At 35.9% G+C, this 21,521-nt stretch overlaps 1 protein-coding gene across 1 annotated transcript in view; it reads left to right on the top strand.

Annotated features, from left to right (window-relative positions):
• The window catches only part of LOC127547963 (zinc finger protein 271-like), a 54,244-nt gene continuing 32,723 nt past the window's right edge, over positions 1–21,521 (top strand). Inside the window, 4 exon segments of the mRNA XM_051975098.1 lie at positions 1–1,693; positions 2,001–5,030; positions 6,620–6,703; positions 9,618–11,021. Coding sequence (XP_051831058.1) covers positions 6,655–6,703; positions 9,618–11,021 — 1,453 coding nt within the window. The 5' untranslated portion in view covers positions 1–1,693; positions 2,001–5,030; positions 6,620–6,654.

The following is a 21,521-nucleotide window of genomic DNA, read 5'->3' as shown; positions in this document are numbered from 1 at the left end:
ACCATAAGAAGAAAAACCTGGAGATATATATGTTGGGTCCTAAAAAAATTCCCAGGTGATCTGTGCTTATTCAAAGTGTCATTTTCTGGCACTTCAAAAAGGGAACTGGGAGAGGTGATTGAGCAATTAATATATCTAATTTAACTCATTTGTCTCTACTCAATCTTCCCCAAGATACCTCTCTTTGAAAGGATTTCCCACAGAAGGAAAAAAAATGAGATTCACTATTCTATCACAGAGAATCTGTGGCTTATTACTCCTAAGGCAGGCCTACTCTCCAGCAGTTTTTCCTTCAATAGAATCTTTCCTAGTTCAGCTTTCTTCCTCATTAGTTTGTTGTTGGCTTTTTTACTCTCTGGATTTTTTTAGTAATACATTCAATGATGGTTTCCTTCAGGCACTCCTCTGGCATATATTAATTATTGTGGCTCTTCCATTCAATGGTTCCACTTATTCATTCCTTTTTTTTTGTCCTGCCTTTCCAAATTCTTTGCTACCATCCAACAACACTGACCTATCATTCCTCCAACACAATTCTCTATCTTCCTTCTCTACACTTTTATGCCAGCTGTGCCCCATGCCTAGAATACTCTCCCTCCTCACATCTATTTTCCTTGGCTTCCTTCAAAACTGTCAAATCTCATCTTTTGCAGAGGACCTTTCTTTCTGAAATTACCTCTCATATATTCTGTATATGATTTATACAAACCTAATTATATTCATATCTGTCTCCCGCATTAGAATGTAAATTCTTTGAGGGTTGTCTATTTTTGCCTTTCTTTTGTGTGTGTGTGTGTGACCCTAGTTCGGTGTCTGGCATGGAATTACACTCAATAAATGCTTTTTGACTACTATTATCAGTTTGCCTTCCCTTTATCACCCAGGGACTTGTGACAGCACTTGAATAATTTTTTTTTTTTCAGATGGGTCAGAATGCTCAACGTTCTTGTAATAAAAACAATAGCAAGCACTTATGTAGCACATTAAGGTATCAGGGTTACAGAGCCATTTAGTGTCAGAGGTTCAAAGTGAATTCAGGTTTCCTGACTACAGGTCCGGCGTTCTGTTCACTGCGCTACCTAATGGCCTCTATTTCCTTCTTAATTTCAGTTCCAAACGCTGCCATGAACTTTACATTTTCTGCTAAAGTATTAGTCCGAAGCGAGAGGAAACTTTCTGTTTTCTCTTTCTTTGGGTCTCTCAACTGTTCTTTTCCGGTCTCAGCACAGATAATGGTGGAAGACGGCCGCCGGAAACTGGGATTTAACTCTTGGAAAAGGGCGGGACAGGGAAAGAAAGAGGGCGGGGCAAAAGGTCCCCTGATTGACGGAGAGTTTAGATGGTGTTAATATCTCTCTCCTTACCTTTCCCTTCCTGATCCCCAATTCCACTGAGATAAGTGAAATAACTGAGTTTTGGGTTCAAAGCCGGCATAAGCGAAGCCCATAAGTCACCTCTTGGAATGCGATAACGAGGAGAAGCCATTGCTTTGCAGTCAGATACTTGGAAAAAGAGGACCCAGAAATATGGAAAGGGGAATTCTGGGAGTCGTAGTTCGAAGGCTTTTTGTAGTTAATCACATCACTAATCCCCTGGGAGCGGAGTGCGCGAGCCCTGTTGTGGGTTCCAAGGATGCTTTGGTTTAGACCGGCTTTTGTTGCGTTCAGACTTGGGTCCTGTATTCAAGCATCTGGTAAGTACAGCTCGGGAGTCTGATTCTGGCTCCCCAAGGGCCTATTTTTCCACCTAATTGGGATAATCTAGAGGCTGGAGTAGACCTTCCTCGGGGGAGCTGGGCTCGGGGGTCTTTATCCCGGGGAGCTCTCCAACTATTAACCGTGAACTTGGTCGGCCCGCGGAAGCCCCGGTGGGAGAGGTGCCGAAAGTCCGGTTAGAATTAGCTCATCGTCTTGTCGGGTTCACTCTTTGCCTCCTCTTCCCTCTGCTTACCCCCACCCCCAGAATCTGGGCTGCTAACGGTTCTCCTCTTTCCCTTTCAGAGGGCCGGAATATGAGCGAGGACGGGTCTTTGCAGCTTTGGGGAGTGGTTTTCTTTTGAGGCTGCTGATGGAAAGATAAGAACTGGCCTCAGGATTCTGGACCTCGGACAGGGATTGCGTGTGCCTTTCTCTGTACGCCCTGCTTCTGCTGCTGCCTGGCTCCTCTAAGCGTTATTGTCAGATTGATTTGAGAAAATCTGTTTCTCTCTACCTCGGTAAATTTGTGTATTGATGTCACGAAGCGGGCCCCAAGTTCAACTTGCAAGTGTTGCTATTTTCTCCACATATTTTTTGAGTTTAGACAATCAATGACGCAGATTTCGAAGTTCAATCTGCAAGTGTTGCTATTTTCTCCACATATTTTTTGAGTTTAGACAATGACGCAGATTTCGAAGTTCAATCTGCAAGTGTTGCTATTTTCTCCACATATTTTTTGTTTAGACAATCAATGACGTAGATCCTGATTTTTGGCATTTGCTGATTGCAGAAGTGTAAATATTTACACTAAAATTTTAATAATCATCTATTTGTCAGTCCTTGTGCTCTGGGACACAAAGAAAGGCAAAAACAAACAAACCAAAATAAATAAACCCACCCCTGCTTTGAAGGACCTGAAAGTCTAAAGAATTGTTTTGTATGCTACTACTCTTGTGGAACATTTATATGTCCAGTACCTCTCCACAATTTTTTGCATGATTCTAGAGTCAGGCTATATCATAGAGTTTTTTTTTTTTTTCTGTTTACTATAATCGATCTCTGCCCACAGTGCCCCTTAGAAGAACTTGAAACTGCTTAATCCAAGTGAAAGGGATTGGCTCCCTGTGGGAAATGCAGACTTGAAATTCATGGGGAGAGTCTCCCATACAAATTTCTAAACAAGGTGATGGCCACTCTCTTGAGCCCCCAGCTTCTGACTCCATGTGAAGACTGGGTCCTGAGAATTGATGTACTTTGGAGGCAAGATACAATCTTAGGAAGAGAGAAATCAGACCTTGAAGCTGCTCGACAGAGTTTTAGATGGTATCAATACCCCAAAGTGGCTGGACCCCAAGAAGCCCTAATCCAATTCCCAGAGCTTTGCTTTCAGTGGCTAACACCAGAGATTCACACAAAGGAACAGATCCTAGAGCTGCTGGTGCTAGAACATTTTCTGTCTCTCCTGCCTGGAGATATCAAGATTTGAGTAAAGTCTCAGCATCCCACAAATAGCAGAGGTGGTGAGTTTGGTGGAGGAGTTGATCCAAACTGAGGGGAGAGGTGAGAATTACAGAAAGATGATGAGAGGGAAGTAAAAGGTTGAAATAGGCACTTAAAATAAGGAATCCATGGAGCAAAAGGTTTTCTGAGAATTTTGGAACTCCAACATGGGATCAGTGGATGATGTTATCAAGCCCATTGTTTTCTTCAGAGTCCACTGTGGGTAGTATTATGTAGTATTTTTTCATATAGATAAGACTATCATCATTTGAGACTGCTTTTCTGAGTAGTTGGTTTTTATTTTATTTTGGGGGGGAGGGTAATAAGGTGGAATAAAGTAGGGGAAGTGGATGGAATATGTTATCAAACTATCCTATCTTGTTAATGGATTTGTGCCATTGATCCATAAAGAAGTGACTGAAATTTAGAGTTGGAAATAATATCTTACATATTTAAGATAGGAAGTATGAGGTAATGGGAAAAATATTGGCTTATGATGAGAAATTTGGAACTGAGTCATAGCTCTGACCTTTTTTAGAGGTGTGATCCTGAGCAAGTAACTTTACCTTTGGGTCCCACTTTCCTTATCTGAAAAGTGAGGGAATTGACCAAGATTGTCTCTGGCATCACTTTTGACTCACATTTAATTTTTTCTATAGCTTATGTCAGCCAAATTAGGACCAGAAATCTAATCTTCTGATTCCTACCATCTTCTCTCTTCATTAAACATAGTGCTTCTCTAACAGTGAAGTTAAGATCATCCTATTTGTGCATATTTCTTTTCCTTTGAGAGTTACAAATTATCTCCTTATATGTCTAATAAAAAAAGACTCCTGTCTTTTCATAATTAAAAGGGAACTCAGAGGTCATCTAACATGCTAACTGAATGGAAATCAGGATGCTGTAGGACTCTGGGAAAGTCACTTAATATTTTTCTATCTGTTTCCTCAACTATAAAATGAAAGTAATAATAGTCCCTATCTCATATGATTGCTGTGAGGATCAGATGATATATTTGCAGATCTCTTAGCACAGTGCCTAGTACGTAATAGTTGCTTAAATGATTATTCCTTCCATATACCATGAAAATTTCACTGAAGACCTCTGGTGAGGCAGATCATTTTATCATATTTCAGATAAAAGAAATATCAAGACATCTGGCCACATCTTATTGGGTCACATCTACAGAATTGTGTACCTCTGACTGCCACATTTTAGCAAGAACTTTTGACAAATAATAGTACACCCAGAGCAAGTTATTAGGTGATGAAAGGGACTAGTCTATATCAACAAACATGGGTTAAAGGAGTTGAGCATGTTAGGGAGACTATGGTAAGGGATACAAAAACTGTGTTTAGTTATTTGAGGAACTATCTCTGGAGAGATTTGAAAAAAAGAAAGTGCATGTAGAAAAGGCACCAAAGTCAAGACTTTTAGCAGCAGTGTCCATGGTTCCTTTTGTGATCCTAGAAAAGCACTGGTTCATTTTTTTTCCTTGACTTTCCTCTTTGTAGGGATTGCATGCTTGTCTGTGTGTATGTACATGCATGTGTGCAAAATGCGCATGTGTATACATGTGTCTATAGTCTGCTTGTGCATGCCTATGTATGTGCACACATTATTGTGCATGTACATGTATGTGCATGTGCTGGGCAGTCAGTGAAGTAGTACTGGGTGATATATAGTTTGATCCATCTAGGAACTTCAAGATAAAATCAGTTTTCTTCATCTTTTCCTTTTAACTCCTCAGCCATTAATTCTCAGGACTCTAGGCTTCTGGAGGGAAAAGAAGAAGAGAGAATGGCTCCTGAATTCCTGACTTTGAGATCCCAGGTATGTTGATACATCCTTTTGTCTGAAATATTATCTTTATTTTTAGGATATGGACTCATTTCGTCCCACCATCTAGCAACCCAGAAGATTAGACAGAGCCATTCTGATGTTGGACTTCAAAAGAAACGATCCCCACTTATCTAGTGCTTTTCTTCTTTTTCCTAGCTAATATTCACTTATTTATTTATTCTTCTCCCCTCTCCTTCCCCCCCCCCAGGCAATTGGGGTTAAGTGACTTGCCCAAAGTCACACAGTTAGGAAGTATTAAATATCTGAGGCCAGATTTGAACTCAATTCCTACTAACTTCAGGGTTGGTGCTCTATCCGTTGTACCACCTAGCTGCCTCCACTTAATTATTTATTAAGTCATTCTGTCCTTCTTATGGTAGCTACTGTAAAAGATGTCAGGGAGGCATAAGAGAAATATCTTTTGGTCAAAGTGATTAACAGCTTTACTGGGAAACTGAGATTATACTATTAAACAATTAGGAATTTACTTAATTTTTTGTAATTACCAAACTTAATTGATATAAAAAAACCAAAAAATTAAATTAAAGAAAGGAAAGGCTAGATTGAGCAAGGAGAATGTAGGACAATAATTCTCCGACTTTAGGAAATGGTGGAATCCTTTACTAAAAAAAAAAAAAAAAAAAAAAAAAAAAAAAAAAAACTTAGTAGAAACTTTGTAGCAAACTATTTTTAATGATTGAATTCTTACTACTAATGGAATCTGATTGTAAAAGTTAGGATTCCACCCATAAAATCAGGCATATGGTAAATATATAATATTTTGAAATTTGAAATCTCCCAGAAATGCTTAGATATCCTGCTCAAATCCACCACCTATTCTACCTTCTCCAGAACAATTTAAGGAGGAGGGTTGTGAATGAATCAGAGTGGGTTTGACATTTCAGGAGTCTGTAACATTTAAGGATGTGGCTGTGGATTTTACTCAGGAAGAGTGGGGGCAATTAGATTCAGATCAGAGGGACCTATACCTGGCTGTCATGCTAGAGAATTATAGGAACCTAGTTTTTCTGGATAAATATAGCTTCACTTTTTGACTAAAGATCTTCTACTTGGAATGTGTCTATTTTCTTTTTTCTTACAAGATATGAAGTGATTAGTTAAAAGTTTTTAGGGGGTGCAGCAAATAGAGAAGATGTCTAATCCCTTTACAACCAAGAGAAAGTCTATTTCTCTTCTTCATTCACTAATGAAAAGGCTTTGTTTAATATAACTGAAAATTGGGAGATTCATTATGTTGTGTCTTAGGCTTAATCTAAAACATCATCCTCCTGAATAATATCTTCCCAAGATAAGTATTCTCTTAGTGTAAGTTGTAGAGCAAATGTCTACAAATATTAGAAGCAATTTCTATCTTCTTAACAGGAAATGGGATTTAGAAATTCACACAAACTCTTATGATTCATTCCTCTTCACTTTATTGGAATGTTACGTTGAACTCTCCTACTTCAAGTTTCTCCTTTTGTGTTGTCAAGAGTTTGAACTAGAAGTTGAATTTTGAAATGATTTTTTTTGTCCTAATGCCAAAAATTTATTTTTACATTTTTTCCTCACATGAGCAGGACTTCCAGTTTCCAAACCAGAATTAATTTCCCATATGGATCTAGGGGAAGAACCAGGAATTCTGGAGAAAGAAGTTTCAGAAGGTATTTGTTCAGGTTAAAAAGTGAGTAAGTGAAACTATGCAGAGAGCAATAATTGCAAGCAAAAACATCATATAATCCTGTTAAATTTTGAATCAGAACATCTCAAAGACTGTCAGACTTGGGGGAAGAGGATGAAGTGTTATCTTAATAACACACCTGTTCTGATGCATTCTCCAAATGAGATATATTCCTTTTCTCTATATCTAAGCTGTGTACCTTTAATCTGAATACCATGTCTTACCCTTTCTATGCTTTTAAATATTTTAATAGATTTAGAGTGAGGCAGGGTGTTAGAAATCATCTAGTTCATACTTTTTGCTCATGTTATGATATGTTTCTAGTTATATTGCTTTCTGATCTGAGATTGTGGTACAAATTAATATTTTTTTTAATTTAAGAATTTTTATTTGCGATATTAGGGTCACGCACTACAGCATTTAGAATGAGGTCTTTCTGTGTTTAAGAAGTTTAAAAAGTGAGAAAATTTTATCAGTTTCTTCATCCCATTTAAATTCCTTTAAATGGAAGTATCTCCAAACGAGTGATAATGGGGTAACCCCAGTGTCTACTAGGGAAGAGAAAAAGGAAGAACCATAAATACAAAAATTATTAAAGGGTAATACTTTACACCCAGCAGAGATGGAATTGTAATGCTCTGAGCCTCTGAATCTGCATCCAGATTGGGCTAATAGTATGCCCTTCCCTAAGATTAGGGCAGCTCCCTAATTCAAATCAGGAAATTTCAAGATAGATAGAAAAGGTCATTAATAATGCTGAAAGGAACTTACAATAACCACTATATAGCCATCTTTATATTATGAGCACCAAACAATTTTAGTAATTAACTTTATAAAAGAAAGTTCAGTGACATTATAAACATGAATAGCAATTGGTATAGCATCTTCGAAATCTTTCTCTTTTGTATAAAGTAAGTCCCATCTGTGACATTAATAGACATTGTCTCCTTTTCAGGGATTTCAAGATGGTGACTGATATGGGACAAAGTGTTAGCTGCTGCCTCTTCTATGTTTGGGATCTTTGAGTATAATAATTGGTAGAGAATAATAAGACCGTGCAATTAGAATATTTATCTTTGTCCTCAAGATTAGATATCAAAGGGAGTAAGCTCTTTGAGAGCAGGGATTCCTAGTACCTAGCATAATGCCTGGCTTCTAATAAGCACTAAATAAAACACTTGTTGATTGATTAATGTGATATCAGGTGCTGTGAGGCCATTTGAATCTGCATAGTTTTTATGCAATTTTTATTGTGAAAAGATAAGGAGATCTCAAATTATTTTAGGGATAAAAGACAGAAAGAAATAGATAATGTACTAGCTAGTTGATATGGCTGTGAATCAGGATATTCTGTGTTATAAATTAATTAGTAACAGCTCTGAGTAATTCTCTCAAGTGAGGAAATCAAAGATCCTTTGTTAAAAGTGCTTTAAGTTTTTCCTTTGGAATTACAAATATGAAAACTTTCAGATTCCAAGGAAAGGATTTTAAAATATTTAATATCCTAAATACTTAAATCCTAAAAAGACCTTAAATGTTAATAAAATATTTGTACATATGTGTATATTATATGGGAAGCTATATTCATTCATATTTTCTAAAGTAAAAGAAAAGATTAATACTTATAGTTACAAAATTCTAAGAATCAAGAAAGGTTGTAGAAATTACAAGTTAGACACTACAAATTTTATTGTAGCAGTTACAATTTACAAACTTTACAACAATGGTTAAATACATAATCATTTTTATGTGAGTTCCCTGTACATTCTCTGTTTCCCAGTTAGTTTTCTCTAATAGCTAAGCTGTTATTTCCATTTTTTTTTGAAGTAAGTAACTCAGAAATGTGATTTCTCACTAAATTTTTTGATGATATTTTGATAATGACAATTTGAAGTTTCCTTCCATTGTTAAATATTTGACTATTTATGCTTTTAGTGTTGTAAATCTGCCTTTTTTGAAGTTAATTCCTGAAGTTTTTTGGTGGTCATGAATTAAAGGTTGCTATATATTGATTAAAGTTCTTTTTATGTAATAAAGTCCTGGTCTGACTTCCTTGAAGTTTTCCAATCTGAATTATCTATTATCTATTTCATCTGTTGTTACTGCTATTCCTGCCTTTAAATATTGAACTATTCTTGAAACATTTTAAACTTACTTCTTAATTTTAAAACTATATGTGTGTATTTATATGCACTAAATTATTTCCTCTAAGCAGAATAGGACTTTTTAAATTTATTCGTTAAATCTACTTTTTGTCAGGAAAACTCAGACCATTTACATTTAGTACATTATCTAAGCATTAATTTTTCTGTGTTCTCTGGTTTTCCTTTCCCTCTTTCATATTGAATTCTCTCCCCTTAGATCAAGTTATTCTTCAACTTTCCCTTAAGGTCTCCTAAATTTCTTCTCAGATTTAATCTTTGGTCTTCTTCACAAGTTTAAAGTCTTCCAAATTACTTTCACAATTCATCTCAAGTTCTTCTTTTTTCTTCTACTCCTAATATCACAATTTTCTACCACAAAAGTTGAAAGGAGGAGAAAAAAGAATGCTGGATTAGGGATTTGAAAACCCAAAATCTATTTGTGATTGTGCCACTTCAAAATTACATGTTCATGAACAAGTCCTTTATTGCATGTTAAATCATGTTTTTTCTTATTAGCAGAAGTCCTTACTTCACAATTCTATTATGGGATTAAAATGAAATATTAAATATGGAAGTCCTATATAAACTTAAGAATTCTGCAAATGCAGGGAGTAGTCATTATATTTTTTTAACCTTTCAATTTTGAAAAGAATTCTCCTTGATTTAAAGGATAGAATATAGGATTTATTATTCACTAGTACTTTTTCACAATATAAAAGGACCCAAGATTTTTACATTTTTTGTTTCTTTCAGATTGGAACACTGGGACTAAAAGCAAAGAGTCGATTTCTAATCAAGCCATTTCTATTGAAGACTCATTTTTGGAAAGACTTAAAATGGTTGGGCTTAAGGATTCTCAAGGACAAGATCGGGGATATAATGTCAAGATAAAGAAGCAGCAGCAAAATAGGGACAGACATTCTAAGGAAGTAACAGCCCCCAACAGAAAAACTTCTTATTTATTAAGAAGCCATGTAAATAATAAATTTGAGAGAACTTCTAACTCTGGGTCAATTCCTATTCTACAAAGAACAGAATCTTTGGAAAAGAGACTCCCTAAATTTGATACTCATGATATGGTCTGCAGTGAGTTTTCAGATGTGCTTAAATGTAATACAATCCCCTTAGGGAAGAAACCTTGCAAAAGTAATGAATGTGTGGAGACTTCTAGTCATTGCTCAGATTTAATCCAATGTCATGATTTACATAATGAGGAAAAAGCACATAAATGTAATGAATCTGGGAAAATCTGTAGTGAAAACACATCCATTACTGAACATCAGGGAATTCTCACTGAAGAAAAACGTTATAAATGTAATGAATGTGGCAAAGCCTTTAGCCGGAACACATTCCTTATTCAGCATCAAAGTATTCATACTGGGGAGAAACACTATAAGTGTAATGTCTGCAACAAAGCCTTCAGTCAAAGAGCACATCTTGTTCAGCATCAGAGAATTCACACTGGAGAGAAACCCTATGAATGTAATGATTGTGGAAAAGCCTTTAGCCAGAGGTCCCACCTTGTTCAGCACCAAAAAACCCACACTGGAGAAAAACCTTATGATTGTAATGAATGTGGGAAAGCCTTTAGAGATAGCTCATCTCTTATTAGACATCAGATCATCCATACTGGAGAAAAAATATATGAATGTCTTGAATGTGGAAAGGCTTTCAGTCATAGCTCAACACTTACTCAGCATCAGAGAGTTCATACTGGAGAGAAACCTTATGAGTGTAAAACATGTGGGAAAGCCTTTAGTCATAGTTCATCCCTTAGCCAACATCAGAGAATCCACACTGGAGAGAAGCCTTTTGAGTGCAATGAATGTGGAAAAGCCTTCAGTAATAGCTCATCCTTTATTAAACATCAGAGAGTTCATACAGGAGAGAAACGCTATAAATGCAGTGAATGTGGAAAAGCCTTTAGCCAAAGCACACATGTAATTCAGCATCAAAGAATCCATACTGGAGAAAAACCTTATGAATGTGATCAGTGTGGAAAAGCCTTCAGTGAAAACTCAACTCTTACTCGACATCAGGTAATCCATTCTGGAGAAAAGCCACATAAATGCACTGAATGTGGAAAAACTTTCCGGCACAGCTCATCTCTTAATCAGCATCAAAGAATCCATACTGGAGAGAAACCTTATAAGTGTAGTACATGTCAGAAAACATTCAGTTTCAGATCATCATTTTGTAAACATAAGAGAGTTCATATTGAAAAAAAAGTTGTATAAATGAAATATATGTGATAAATTGTCAATGAGAGCTTATCCTTAAACACCTAAGAATGCATATTGAAATTGAAGTTTACAAATGTTTGCTACATTTACTTATAAAGCACTTATTTTTAAAAGCTACTTTATTATGTCAATCATCTGTATTTTCATCAGTATGTTTCAATTACTAATACGTATCATGACTCCTTTATACCTCATTAGAGAGTTTGACTATAGACCTTATCGTATTTAATGGTCTGACAAGGCAGGTTTCCCCCTTACCAATTAGACTTTTTTCCATAAAGGCATCTCATCATTTTTTTGCTAGTTTATTTTTTCATATAAATTTGTACTGTTAATTGTGTAAAAGAACCCTGTGGTATTTTAGTTAGTACTGTATCAAATGTAGTACTTAATCTAACTAATTTAACAATTAAATATTGACCTTTTTACTATATTTATTTATCAGATTCCTGTGGAGAAGTGTTCCCTCTATTATTAACTTATTTTAGTTCAGCCATAACATTTTGCAAATTTCTTTTAAAAATGTGTTTGTCTTAGATATTACCCAAATATTTTATTTTTTTAATTGTCAATTGTTTTAACATTTAAAAATTGGTTTGTTATTTTTACTACCAGTATAAATGAATATAGTTGTTTTTGACATGTTTAGTTTCTTTCTTGATTCAAATTAACTGAAATCATCTCAATTTTTATTGAGAATTTGAATTGTCTTTATAGATATGTGTTTTAACCTTTTCATTATAAATATTTATCCTTTTAATTTCTTATTTTTAATGTAATTTCAAGCACTTCTAAAACCATGTAAACTAGAAGTGATAAAAAAGAGACTCTTGTTTCACCTTTTTTTTTCCCCAGTGAGAAAACTTGTATTTCCCTTTTACACTTATTTTTGGTTTTTAGATGCTATATTGTAACAAAAGAGGGTGTTGATTTTTGGTAGAGGTTTTTGGTAATAGATTCAATTATGGGGCCTTATGTATGAAGTTTTATGTATGAAATATTTAAACATGAATACTTGAAAGTTAGAGTTGATTTCTTTGTACCATATGAAGGAAGAATACTCCTCAAATAAAAACAGAAGTGACAGAACCTTTCATTGGGACAGATAGGGGAGATCAGCCATTTCCCTATCATTGAGCACAGGGAAAAGTAATAATGCCCCTCATATAGGCTGTGGAGTTAGATAGGCTTGACACATTTCCCTGCTCCCACCCCAAAAGACTACCTTATCTACATGATAGAGTTTTAGTTAGGAACAATTAAAATTACATAAAGCACTTTATAAATGATAAAGCTGTAATTTAAAATGTCAAATTTTGAATAAAATTCTTCAGAAAACATTTTTAATGAACGTTATGTTAACTCGTATTATAATTTTTTTTTAATTTTCAAAACATATGCATGGATAATTATTTAGCATTAACCCTTGTAAAACCTTGTGTTCCAATTTCTCTGCCTTCCCTTACCTCTCTCCTAGATGGCAAGTAGTCCAATATATGTTAAACATGGTAGAAATATATATTAAATCCACTATATGCATATATATTTATACAATTATCTTGCTGTACAAGAAAAATCAAATCAATTAGGAAAAAAAATGAGAAAGAAAATAAAATGCAAGCAAACAACAAAAAGAGTGAAAATGTTTTATTGTGATCCACATTCATCTCCCACAGTCCTCTCTCTGTGTGTAGATGGTTTTCTTCATCACAAGACCATTGGAACTGGTTTCAATCATTTCATTGATGAAAAGAGCCATGTCCATCAGAATTGATCATCATATAATCTTTTTGTCCCCATGTACAATGATCTCCTAGTTCTGCTCATTTCACTTAGCATCAGTTCATGTAAGTCTCTCCAAGCCTCTCTGAAATCATCCTGCTAATTATTTCTTCTAAAATAATAATATTCCATAACATCCATATACCATAATTTATTCAGTCATTCTCCAACTGATGGACATCCACTCGTTTCCAGTTTTTTGTCTCTACAAAAAGGGCTGTCACAAACATTTTTGCACATGCGGGTCTCTTTCCCTCCTTTAAGATCTCTTTGGGATATATGCTCAGTAGAAACACTGCTGGATCAAAGGATATTCACAGTTTGATAATTCTTTGGGCATAGTGTTAACTTTTTCTTTAGAAAATCATTTAAGGTTTTCATTTAAATCTTATTTCATGAGAATTGTCAGTGAAAAAAACATTTATTAAGCACCTACTATATGCCGATAACTATGCTAAGCTCTAAATAAACTCTAGTTGTGTTCTATTGCTGCAGAAATTTCGAGAATTACTGATGAGACCATTTCAGATCCCTCTCTATATAGTATCTGAGCCTAAAGTTAATCTTCACACTGATACTGAAGAGAAAGCCCTGCAGTGGCTGGAGTAATCCACCCTTTCAACTGACTTTCTGGCTCCATTTCTCTATTGTTCCTCTAGCCAATATTGCATAAAAATCTGGAGGATATTAAGGGGGTTTTATTATTTTATCCTTAGCAAACCTCCCTCACTACTCATCCCAAAAGTATTGCTTGCAAGGGCAGAGTTCTAGGAATAGGTCCTTTCCTGAATCCAATTCTTTCCTCTTTGGGTAGCTATACAGTCTGAGTATTGGTTCTGTATCATCTCCTCTCCTGGATTTTTTAGGATGTAGAGAGCAACTATAGGATATTGTTATGATTTCTAGAATCTTTTCTGCCTATCCTTTCTTCTTTATCCTTAGCCCTACTTAGTTTCTTTGTCTCACAGTGTCTGTGGGCTATGTTGGATTAGTATGATTTGTGAATAATATAAGGAAAATTGCTTTATTCTTTGAAGCCTTTTAGGCTTCTTTACAATTTAGAAAATGAGACAAAGTTTTATAGATAGGTTGCAGTTTGGCCCAAACATGTCAAGATACCTTTGTTTTCAGAGACTTTGGGGAACTCAGCAGGGTTGGGGAATAAGCCCTGGAGAGGAGCTGCTGCTACCCACTGCTTCCCCACTTGCAAGTTGATCCAGGAGTAGTGTTACAACCAATGCCCTCTTAGAGTGAGAGAAGAATCCTTTATTCAGCAATTGTCATGAGAAGTGGATGCGCATTGGTGAGACACGGAATGCAGATGCAGGAGCAAGCTTTATACTGTTAGTTAATCTTACCCTTTCCTTCATTTCAGATTGGTCATATTTACAGAGTTAGCTACAATTGGTGGGATTTACAATCTGAATTACAATTAGGTCAGATTTAGAGTCAAGAGTTACAACTGGTTGATTTACAATCTTCTTTATTCACTCATTCCATATATCTAAAGGGTTGTGATCTGTCATTGATCCTAGATGATTTGGACTGGTTTAAGCCCAGACTCTTTTGTGGAAATCTTTGTTTAGCCAATTCCTTAATTCACACAGTGATTGGTTAGAGATATCTTAATAAGATATTTTAGCTCCACCCTTGAGTTTACTCTCTTTCAACCATACATGCAATTGCCATTTCATAGCTAATTGGTTAGTTGGTTTTTGTCCTTTATTCTTGAAGAGGACCAAAATGATATCATTATGTTAGAGTTGAGTTATAGTGTCTGACTGTGGCTGATCAGACAATACGAGCTCAGATTGCTTTGCCACAGATTGGACACAAAAAGTACCTATAATACTTAGAGAAGGTGGCTTCTCTAACTTTGCACATCTTGTGTTTCTTCTGAGCTAATTCAAATCTGCTTTGCTCATAGAGTACAGCACTTTCTCTGGTGATACCATTCTGGACAGTCCTAGGCCAGTGTCTTCCATATCATACAATCAATTCTAAAGTTCTTAAGAAATACCTTGAGAGTGTCCTTTATTGCTTTTCTGATCATCTTGTGAGCCCTTGTCCTCTGGGAGTTCTCCATTAAAAAAAATTCTTTTTACAAGCATATATTTGGCATTCTAACAATGTGGCCAGCCCAATGGAGTTGTGCTCTCTGCAGTAAAGTTGGAATGCTTGGCAGTTTAGTTCAAGAAAAAACCTCAGTATCTGGTCTCTTATCCTGTCAGGTGATCTTTAGAATGTTCCTAAGACAATTCAAATGGAAGCAATTCAGTTTCCTTATGTGGTGTATGCTGTCCAGATTTTACAAGCATATAGCAATATAACTCTGTAGATCTTCAGTTTGGTAGTCAATCTAACAATACCTCTCCTATCTCACTATTGTCCAGGGATGTTCACATTGATAATGAGATTGAAACACACATTGTCAGAGCTAGCTCAGTGTTTGGGAGGCTCCAAAGGAAAGTGAATTTATCTGCAGCATTCAAAACTTCACCATTTGCTGTAATCGATGGTTCTACATATCGATGATGTGATGCTTACTGATGGAGGACCTATATTTTCTTAGTGTTGTTAAGCCAAAAGTAACACAAGCAGCAGAAAATTGACCCATACCCATAGCATCTTAGCTTTGGAGACGGCATTGAATGTATAATTTATTTGCAAACAATAACAACAAGAACAACAAAATTCTCTTACTTGTGGCTCCAAGAAGCTATAACATGCACAGCAGCTTGTAGCACAATGGACAGAACCTGAAGTCAGAAAGACCTGAATATTACCTGATATTACCTCAAGACAGTTCCTAGCTATATTATCACCATGATGCTAACTCAAATCTGGATACTATGTCCCTAAATATATTCTCACCCTCTGATTGGATGGCTGGAAAGTAGGGTATTAAACTCCTTCCAAAGCCTTCCTTTTCATTTCCAATTTTCTTATATTTTATTCCCTTCTTGCTCCCAAGGATTTGGCCAAATAGGGTTTCTTGTTGTACATATATATCACAATTCTCTTGCCTTTTGTGTCTAAGAGAGCATGAAGTACTGAAAAATAACTTCCTGAGGCAAGCAGGGAAGGGTATTGATGGGGATCAATTTAAGTTTATAGTCCCACTTCTGTGGAGGTCATGGGTAGCCCCATTTTGCTTGCTGTGTCCAGCCAGAAATGCAAATTATGTCAAACCCCTGAAGTTAAATTTCCTCTGTAAATCTGTCCATGACTCATGCCATCTTTGCTGAATCTCTTTCTGGGATTATAGCCCACCACAGTGTGGATTTCTTTTCTCTCTTTCCCTATGACACACGATGTCTTTCCTCTCATCTGCCCCACCATGCCTAATGTCTTTCTCCTTCTAATAATTAAGTCTTTTAGGGTGCTAAACTCCTCTATGGATTTAGCCTGCCAGTTAAGAGCATACTTCCACCTTATGGAGTATATTTTTCTTTCTCCTGGTTAATTGTGAATTCCAGTAGGGAATTTGTCCTTTCCATTGTTAATTGTTAAAATCTATGTTTTTATTATTATATGCTGTTCCAGTTCTATTTCATTTTTACCACTCCTGGTGTCTATTATATTTGTTCATTTTGTCTATAACCTTTTCTCCTAAATAAATCTATTTTTTTTTGCCAGAGACTATCCAATGTGAATTCTTCACACATCTAAACCCCAATATCTCATGCTTAACCTCAAACAGTACATCTGGAAGTAGGAATTGCTACCATGAAAACATCATTTGGTGGCGAAATTGCTTTCCTAAAACATATCACCTCTTGCTTACAATGTACTCTCTCCTCACCTTCACCTCTTGTTCAGTTTAAAATTCAGTTCAAATGCATCCTCCTATATAATACTTTCCTAGTCTTCCAACTGTGCTGCCTCCCCATCCTCACAAAAGCCTTTCATTTATTTAGTATATTCTCCACTCATGTGCATATCATCAAATAAGGTTAGGAGAACACCTCAAATTACAGCATTGTGACAGGTTAAGCAGCTGGGTAGACTCTGCCAAAGACATATTGCATCTTAAACATTCAAATCATCAGCTTTCATGATCAGATGGACTCAGTCCCTATTGGTTAATATATAATCTCCTATTCTCTCTGTTCCTATGAAGATGAATCACTCAGCATCTTTAAAACAAAACAACTTTCCAACCTTAGATGGCTACTCACTCACTCCTAAACATGATTCTGTCCCTACCATCCCCCAATCCAATGTCATGATGCAGATTTTCCTAGCCCTTTGGAAGCTCTGGCGGCCCTTCCACTCACATCCCTGATCCTCTGATTATAGTCAAGAAATAGGAATACTTCTTTCTCCCTGGTGCCACTTCAAAATTCTTCCTTGACCATCATCACTAAGCAACCTCTCCTTGAGATTGGCCCAATTCATATTTATCACTTAATCCCAGTTATAATAACTTATTTATTAATCTCAAGGACATTTTGTCTTTTTTCTCAGTGAATTTAGTATCTGGTCCACCCCAACTTTTCCTTCATTCATTAAAGAGACTTCAATATGTATTTTGATGTTCATTCAAATACCCAAAGTTCCCAGTTCCTCAATCTGATCATTTCTTATGTTCTAAACTATTATATCTCAATGACACACAAAAATTACTATATCCTTATTTTTGCCATCACCCCCATATGTTCACCTTCCATGTTAATGACTTTTAATTTCTTTCAATCTTCAACCTTTTAAAAAATATCTCTCTATGCTTCATTCTTTGTCTTAATCATGATTTCCAGTCCCTCCATCCCTCAGTAGTATATCCCATCATTCAGCCTTCTTTGTCTACACTTTCCTTCATTTCCAACCTTGATCTCTTAGTGAGTCAATTCAGCTTTATAGGATCCTCTATTCTTGCTCCCCTGTGCCAGGGCCAATCATACCATACCACACAATAATCCGGGATTACTTCTTTGTTCCTATCATATGCTCCTGAATGGAACTAGAGGAAATCATATAACAATGCTGATTAGGTCCATTATAATTTTATGCTAACATCAAAATTTGGCCTTCACTACAGAAAGGCAATCCTATATTTTCTTCTTATTACTTTTATCACTCATCACAGCAATTATTCCAAACCTTTTCTTCTCACCTCAAGCTTCCTTCCCCAACTCTCTTTGCTGAGGACTTCAATTCATACTTCACAAATAAATTGAGACAACTTGTTGAGAACTTTCTTTTCTCTCTTTCTCACATACTTCTGACATCATGCCATACTACTGTCTCCATCACTGCAGTCTCTGATCATATGCTGGCTTTATTTCTGGCAAAGCTAAATCCTCCACATAGATTTTGATCCTTCCTATCTTCTGTAGTAGATTTCCCTCACCTTTCTCTAAGCTTCAATCCCTCAGACCACATATCCTGATCCTTTTTCTGCTGCCTACAAACATATACATCTCCTCATGCTTAAATAACAATAATAACAATAAAAACACTCAGTAGATTTTACCAAGTCTACCAGTTATCTTCCTTTCTCAGCTAAACTCCTTGATAAAGCATGTACTTCCTCTCTTCTTCTTCTCTTTTTAATCCACTACATCTAGCCTCTGATTTTAACATTTAAATAAAATTATTTCCCCAAAGTCATAATTGATTTCTTGTCACATCCAATGGTTTGTTCTTAATCTTGATCTTTCACCTCTCTGAAGCATGTGATATTGCTGGCCATCTCCTTCTGAATACTTATCTGTATGACTAATGCCTCTTTTTTTGGAGTCATCTAGGTCATGGTCATTAATCATAGGTGTCTCTCAAGACAATGTCCTGGGCTCATTTTAATTGTCCCTTCATGCTACTTTGCTTGGTTATTTCATCAACTTCCATGACTGCAATTATCATGTCTATGCAGATAATTCTCAGGTCATTATATCATAATAGTACTTATTATATATCAGACTGACAGCTAGGGGGTTCATTGGATTGAGCATTAAACCTGGAATTAGGAAAATGAGTCCAGATACTGTAATTTTGGGCAAGTCACTCAATCCTGTTTGCCTCAGTTTCTTTATCTATAAAATGAACTAGAGAAGCAAATGGCAAACCATTCTGGCATCTTTGGCAAGAAAATCCTAAATTATGTCACAAAGAGTCAGACATGACTGAAACAACTCAAAAACCACAAATATGTCAGACACTTAGTGCTTCACAATTATCTCATCCCTAGTTGATATGGCAGCTGATCTAGTCATTTCTTACATGAGAATGTATTCAGCATATCTTTCCTTCTTATCATTCTCTTCTGTTTTTATCTAGTCCCAGAAGGAAAGGAGGAAGTAAAAAAAAAATTTATTAAGTATTCACTATGTGCCAGGCACTTTGCTAAGGACTTCACAGTATTCTGTACCTGAAAAATCCTCTAAAAAGTAAGACGCTTTGCTCCAGAATGGTTATAAGCATAGGCTCGGATTTCTTTTAGACATCTCCAAAAGCCACTTTATTACCCTCATTGGCAGTGATAGCAGTTTTGCCATCACCAAAAATTGCCTTGGCAGTTTCTAGTAGAGAATTGGACTGGGGAAAGATTTGAGGCAACCAATCAAAAGATTTTTACCTTAGTCCAGGGCAAGAGGTGATGGAAGCTTGAACTACACTGTGAATGTGTAATTAAGTAAAGAAGCTGACGTGCAAGAGATATTGTGGAGATAAAATTGACAAAATTTGACATTGAATTGGATATATGAGTAACCAAGAATGAGGAATTTGAAGTTGCAGGGCTAGCTTGAAAAGGTTAGTATTAGCGTACTCCTTATGGTCAACAGCCTAACTTTCTTTCCACTCTATAAACAATAAAACCAATGACAACCATTCTGCTGCTGATGACAGCATTTATACAGTGATTACTATGTGCCAGCTACTGTGCTAAGTACAGTAAATATTGTCTATCATGTTGCTACCTGCATTTGAGGAAACCTCTGATACACTGATTACTTCTATAGAATTGCTTTTGTGGAGAAGAATGAGTAAGAATCATTCAGAATTAGAAAACAAAAATGGGTTATAATCTTCACTGGTGTAGGGAGTATCCACATTGGAAGATCAGGAATTCATGAAAGTGGGGTATGTAGGGTCAAAAGGAGAGACAGGATATGTATAATTTCATTCCCCAGGCTGTTAAATCAGTCTAGGGATGTTTTAATGACGTATCTATGAGGCACGTTGCCTTGTTTCTAGCAGATTAACACTTAGAAGACAAATTACCACCTTGAATAAATATATCTAATGTGTACCAATGAGTTTCCAGGAGTGTTTGCAGAGTAGAGTTCTGGATTCCACATTTAACATACTTTTTCAGACCTATATAAGCTCTGCATCCTTAATTATTTCTATTCCCTCAATCTACATTTCAAGGTTTTTTAAATGATTCAAATGTATTTGAGATTGTCTGTAGCTGCCTTTACGTGGAAGGGCTGCTGGGATAGAATCTTTTAAGACAAGGAAGATGAGTTCCCTGCTTATTCTCAGCAATGATTTTTAAAATCAGTTTTATTTTAATACTACTGTGCAGAGTCATGATATTCCAGAGTTCTTTTGGATTGGATTTGTGATTTCACTGAAAACTCCCAAGAAATACCTTGATTAACAGATGATTCGGGTGTTGATATACCTGCTCTATAATTTATAGTCTTAGCTTCTGGAGGCACTGGGAAGTTACATCTTCAGGGCCTTACAGTTTGTGAGAAGTGGAAAGTAAACCCAAGCCAACTCCAAGGCCAGCTATCTACCCACCATAGATATGGTAGATTGGGTAAATTATAACATGGTATATTCACCCTCATCAATTTGGGAATTCCCACCAATGATGCAAACCACCATCTAACCATGTCCACCCATCTGGTGAGACTCTCAACCTAGTCTTCCCAAAAGCTTACCAATGGGGTCCAATCAATATGCTAGAGTCCTTTCATTTCTCTACTCAAATACTTGGAGTCCAAGCAAAAGTACAGTGAACACTCTGGCCATTTACCTTTCATCATCCACTCTCATCATATGATCACTATTTTCTCTTACATGATTCTTTGATGTCCTTACTCCTTTTGAGTTCATTATTTTTAAGTCTTTACATTGCTCTCTGCATAATGTTCAGATTCTTCAAAGGTAAAAGTGTTCCAAGTTTCACTGTATACTAATATTGGTAAAATATCTTGAAAAGATGGAAGAGAAAAAAAATATGGGCTCCTTTCATTTGAAGTTTGGTTTAGCAAAAAGTGCTTTGCAGTTTCCCTATATCAAGATATTAAATGACCTAATTATTTGAACAGGGCTCATGGATGGAACTGTAGGTAGTCAAAAAATCAAGTATTTGGTAGTAAGGCAATTTTTACATGTAATTCATTTAAATTTTAATATATTTTATTTTCCCATGAATATGTCTTTACTTCTCTTGTTTTACCCAGGAAACCATCTCTTATACGAAAAAAAGGGACAAAAAGAAATTAAGAAAAGCTAGAACACAATATATACAATGTTCCATATCTATAGTCCCCACCTCTGCAAAGAATGATAGTTTATCTGCATTAATTTCATAAAGAATTAAAACCAATTATGGCACCTTTCTCATAACCTTAAGAGGAAACTTGAGACAATTTTCTTTCAAAGCATTGCAACA

This window comes from Antechinus flavipes, chromosome 2 (assembly GCF_016432865.1).
Source record: "Antechinus flavipes isolate AdamAnt ecotype Samford, QLD, Australia chromosome 2, AdamAnt_v2, whole genome shotgun sequence".
NCBI classification, from domain to species: Eukaryota; Metazoa; Chordata; class Mammalia; order Dasyuromorphia; family Dasyuridae; genus Antechinus; species Antechinus flavipes.
Note: the sequence above shows the minus strand (reverse complement) of the source record. Positions and strands in the feature narration are given on the sequence as shown.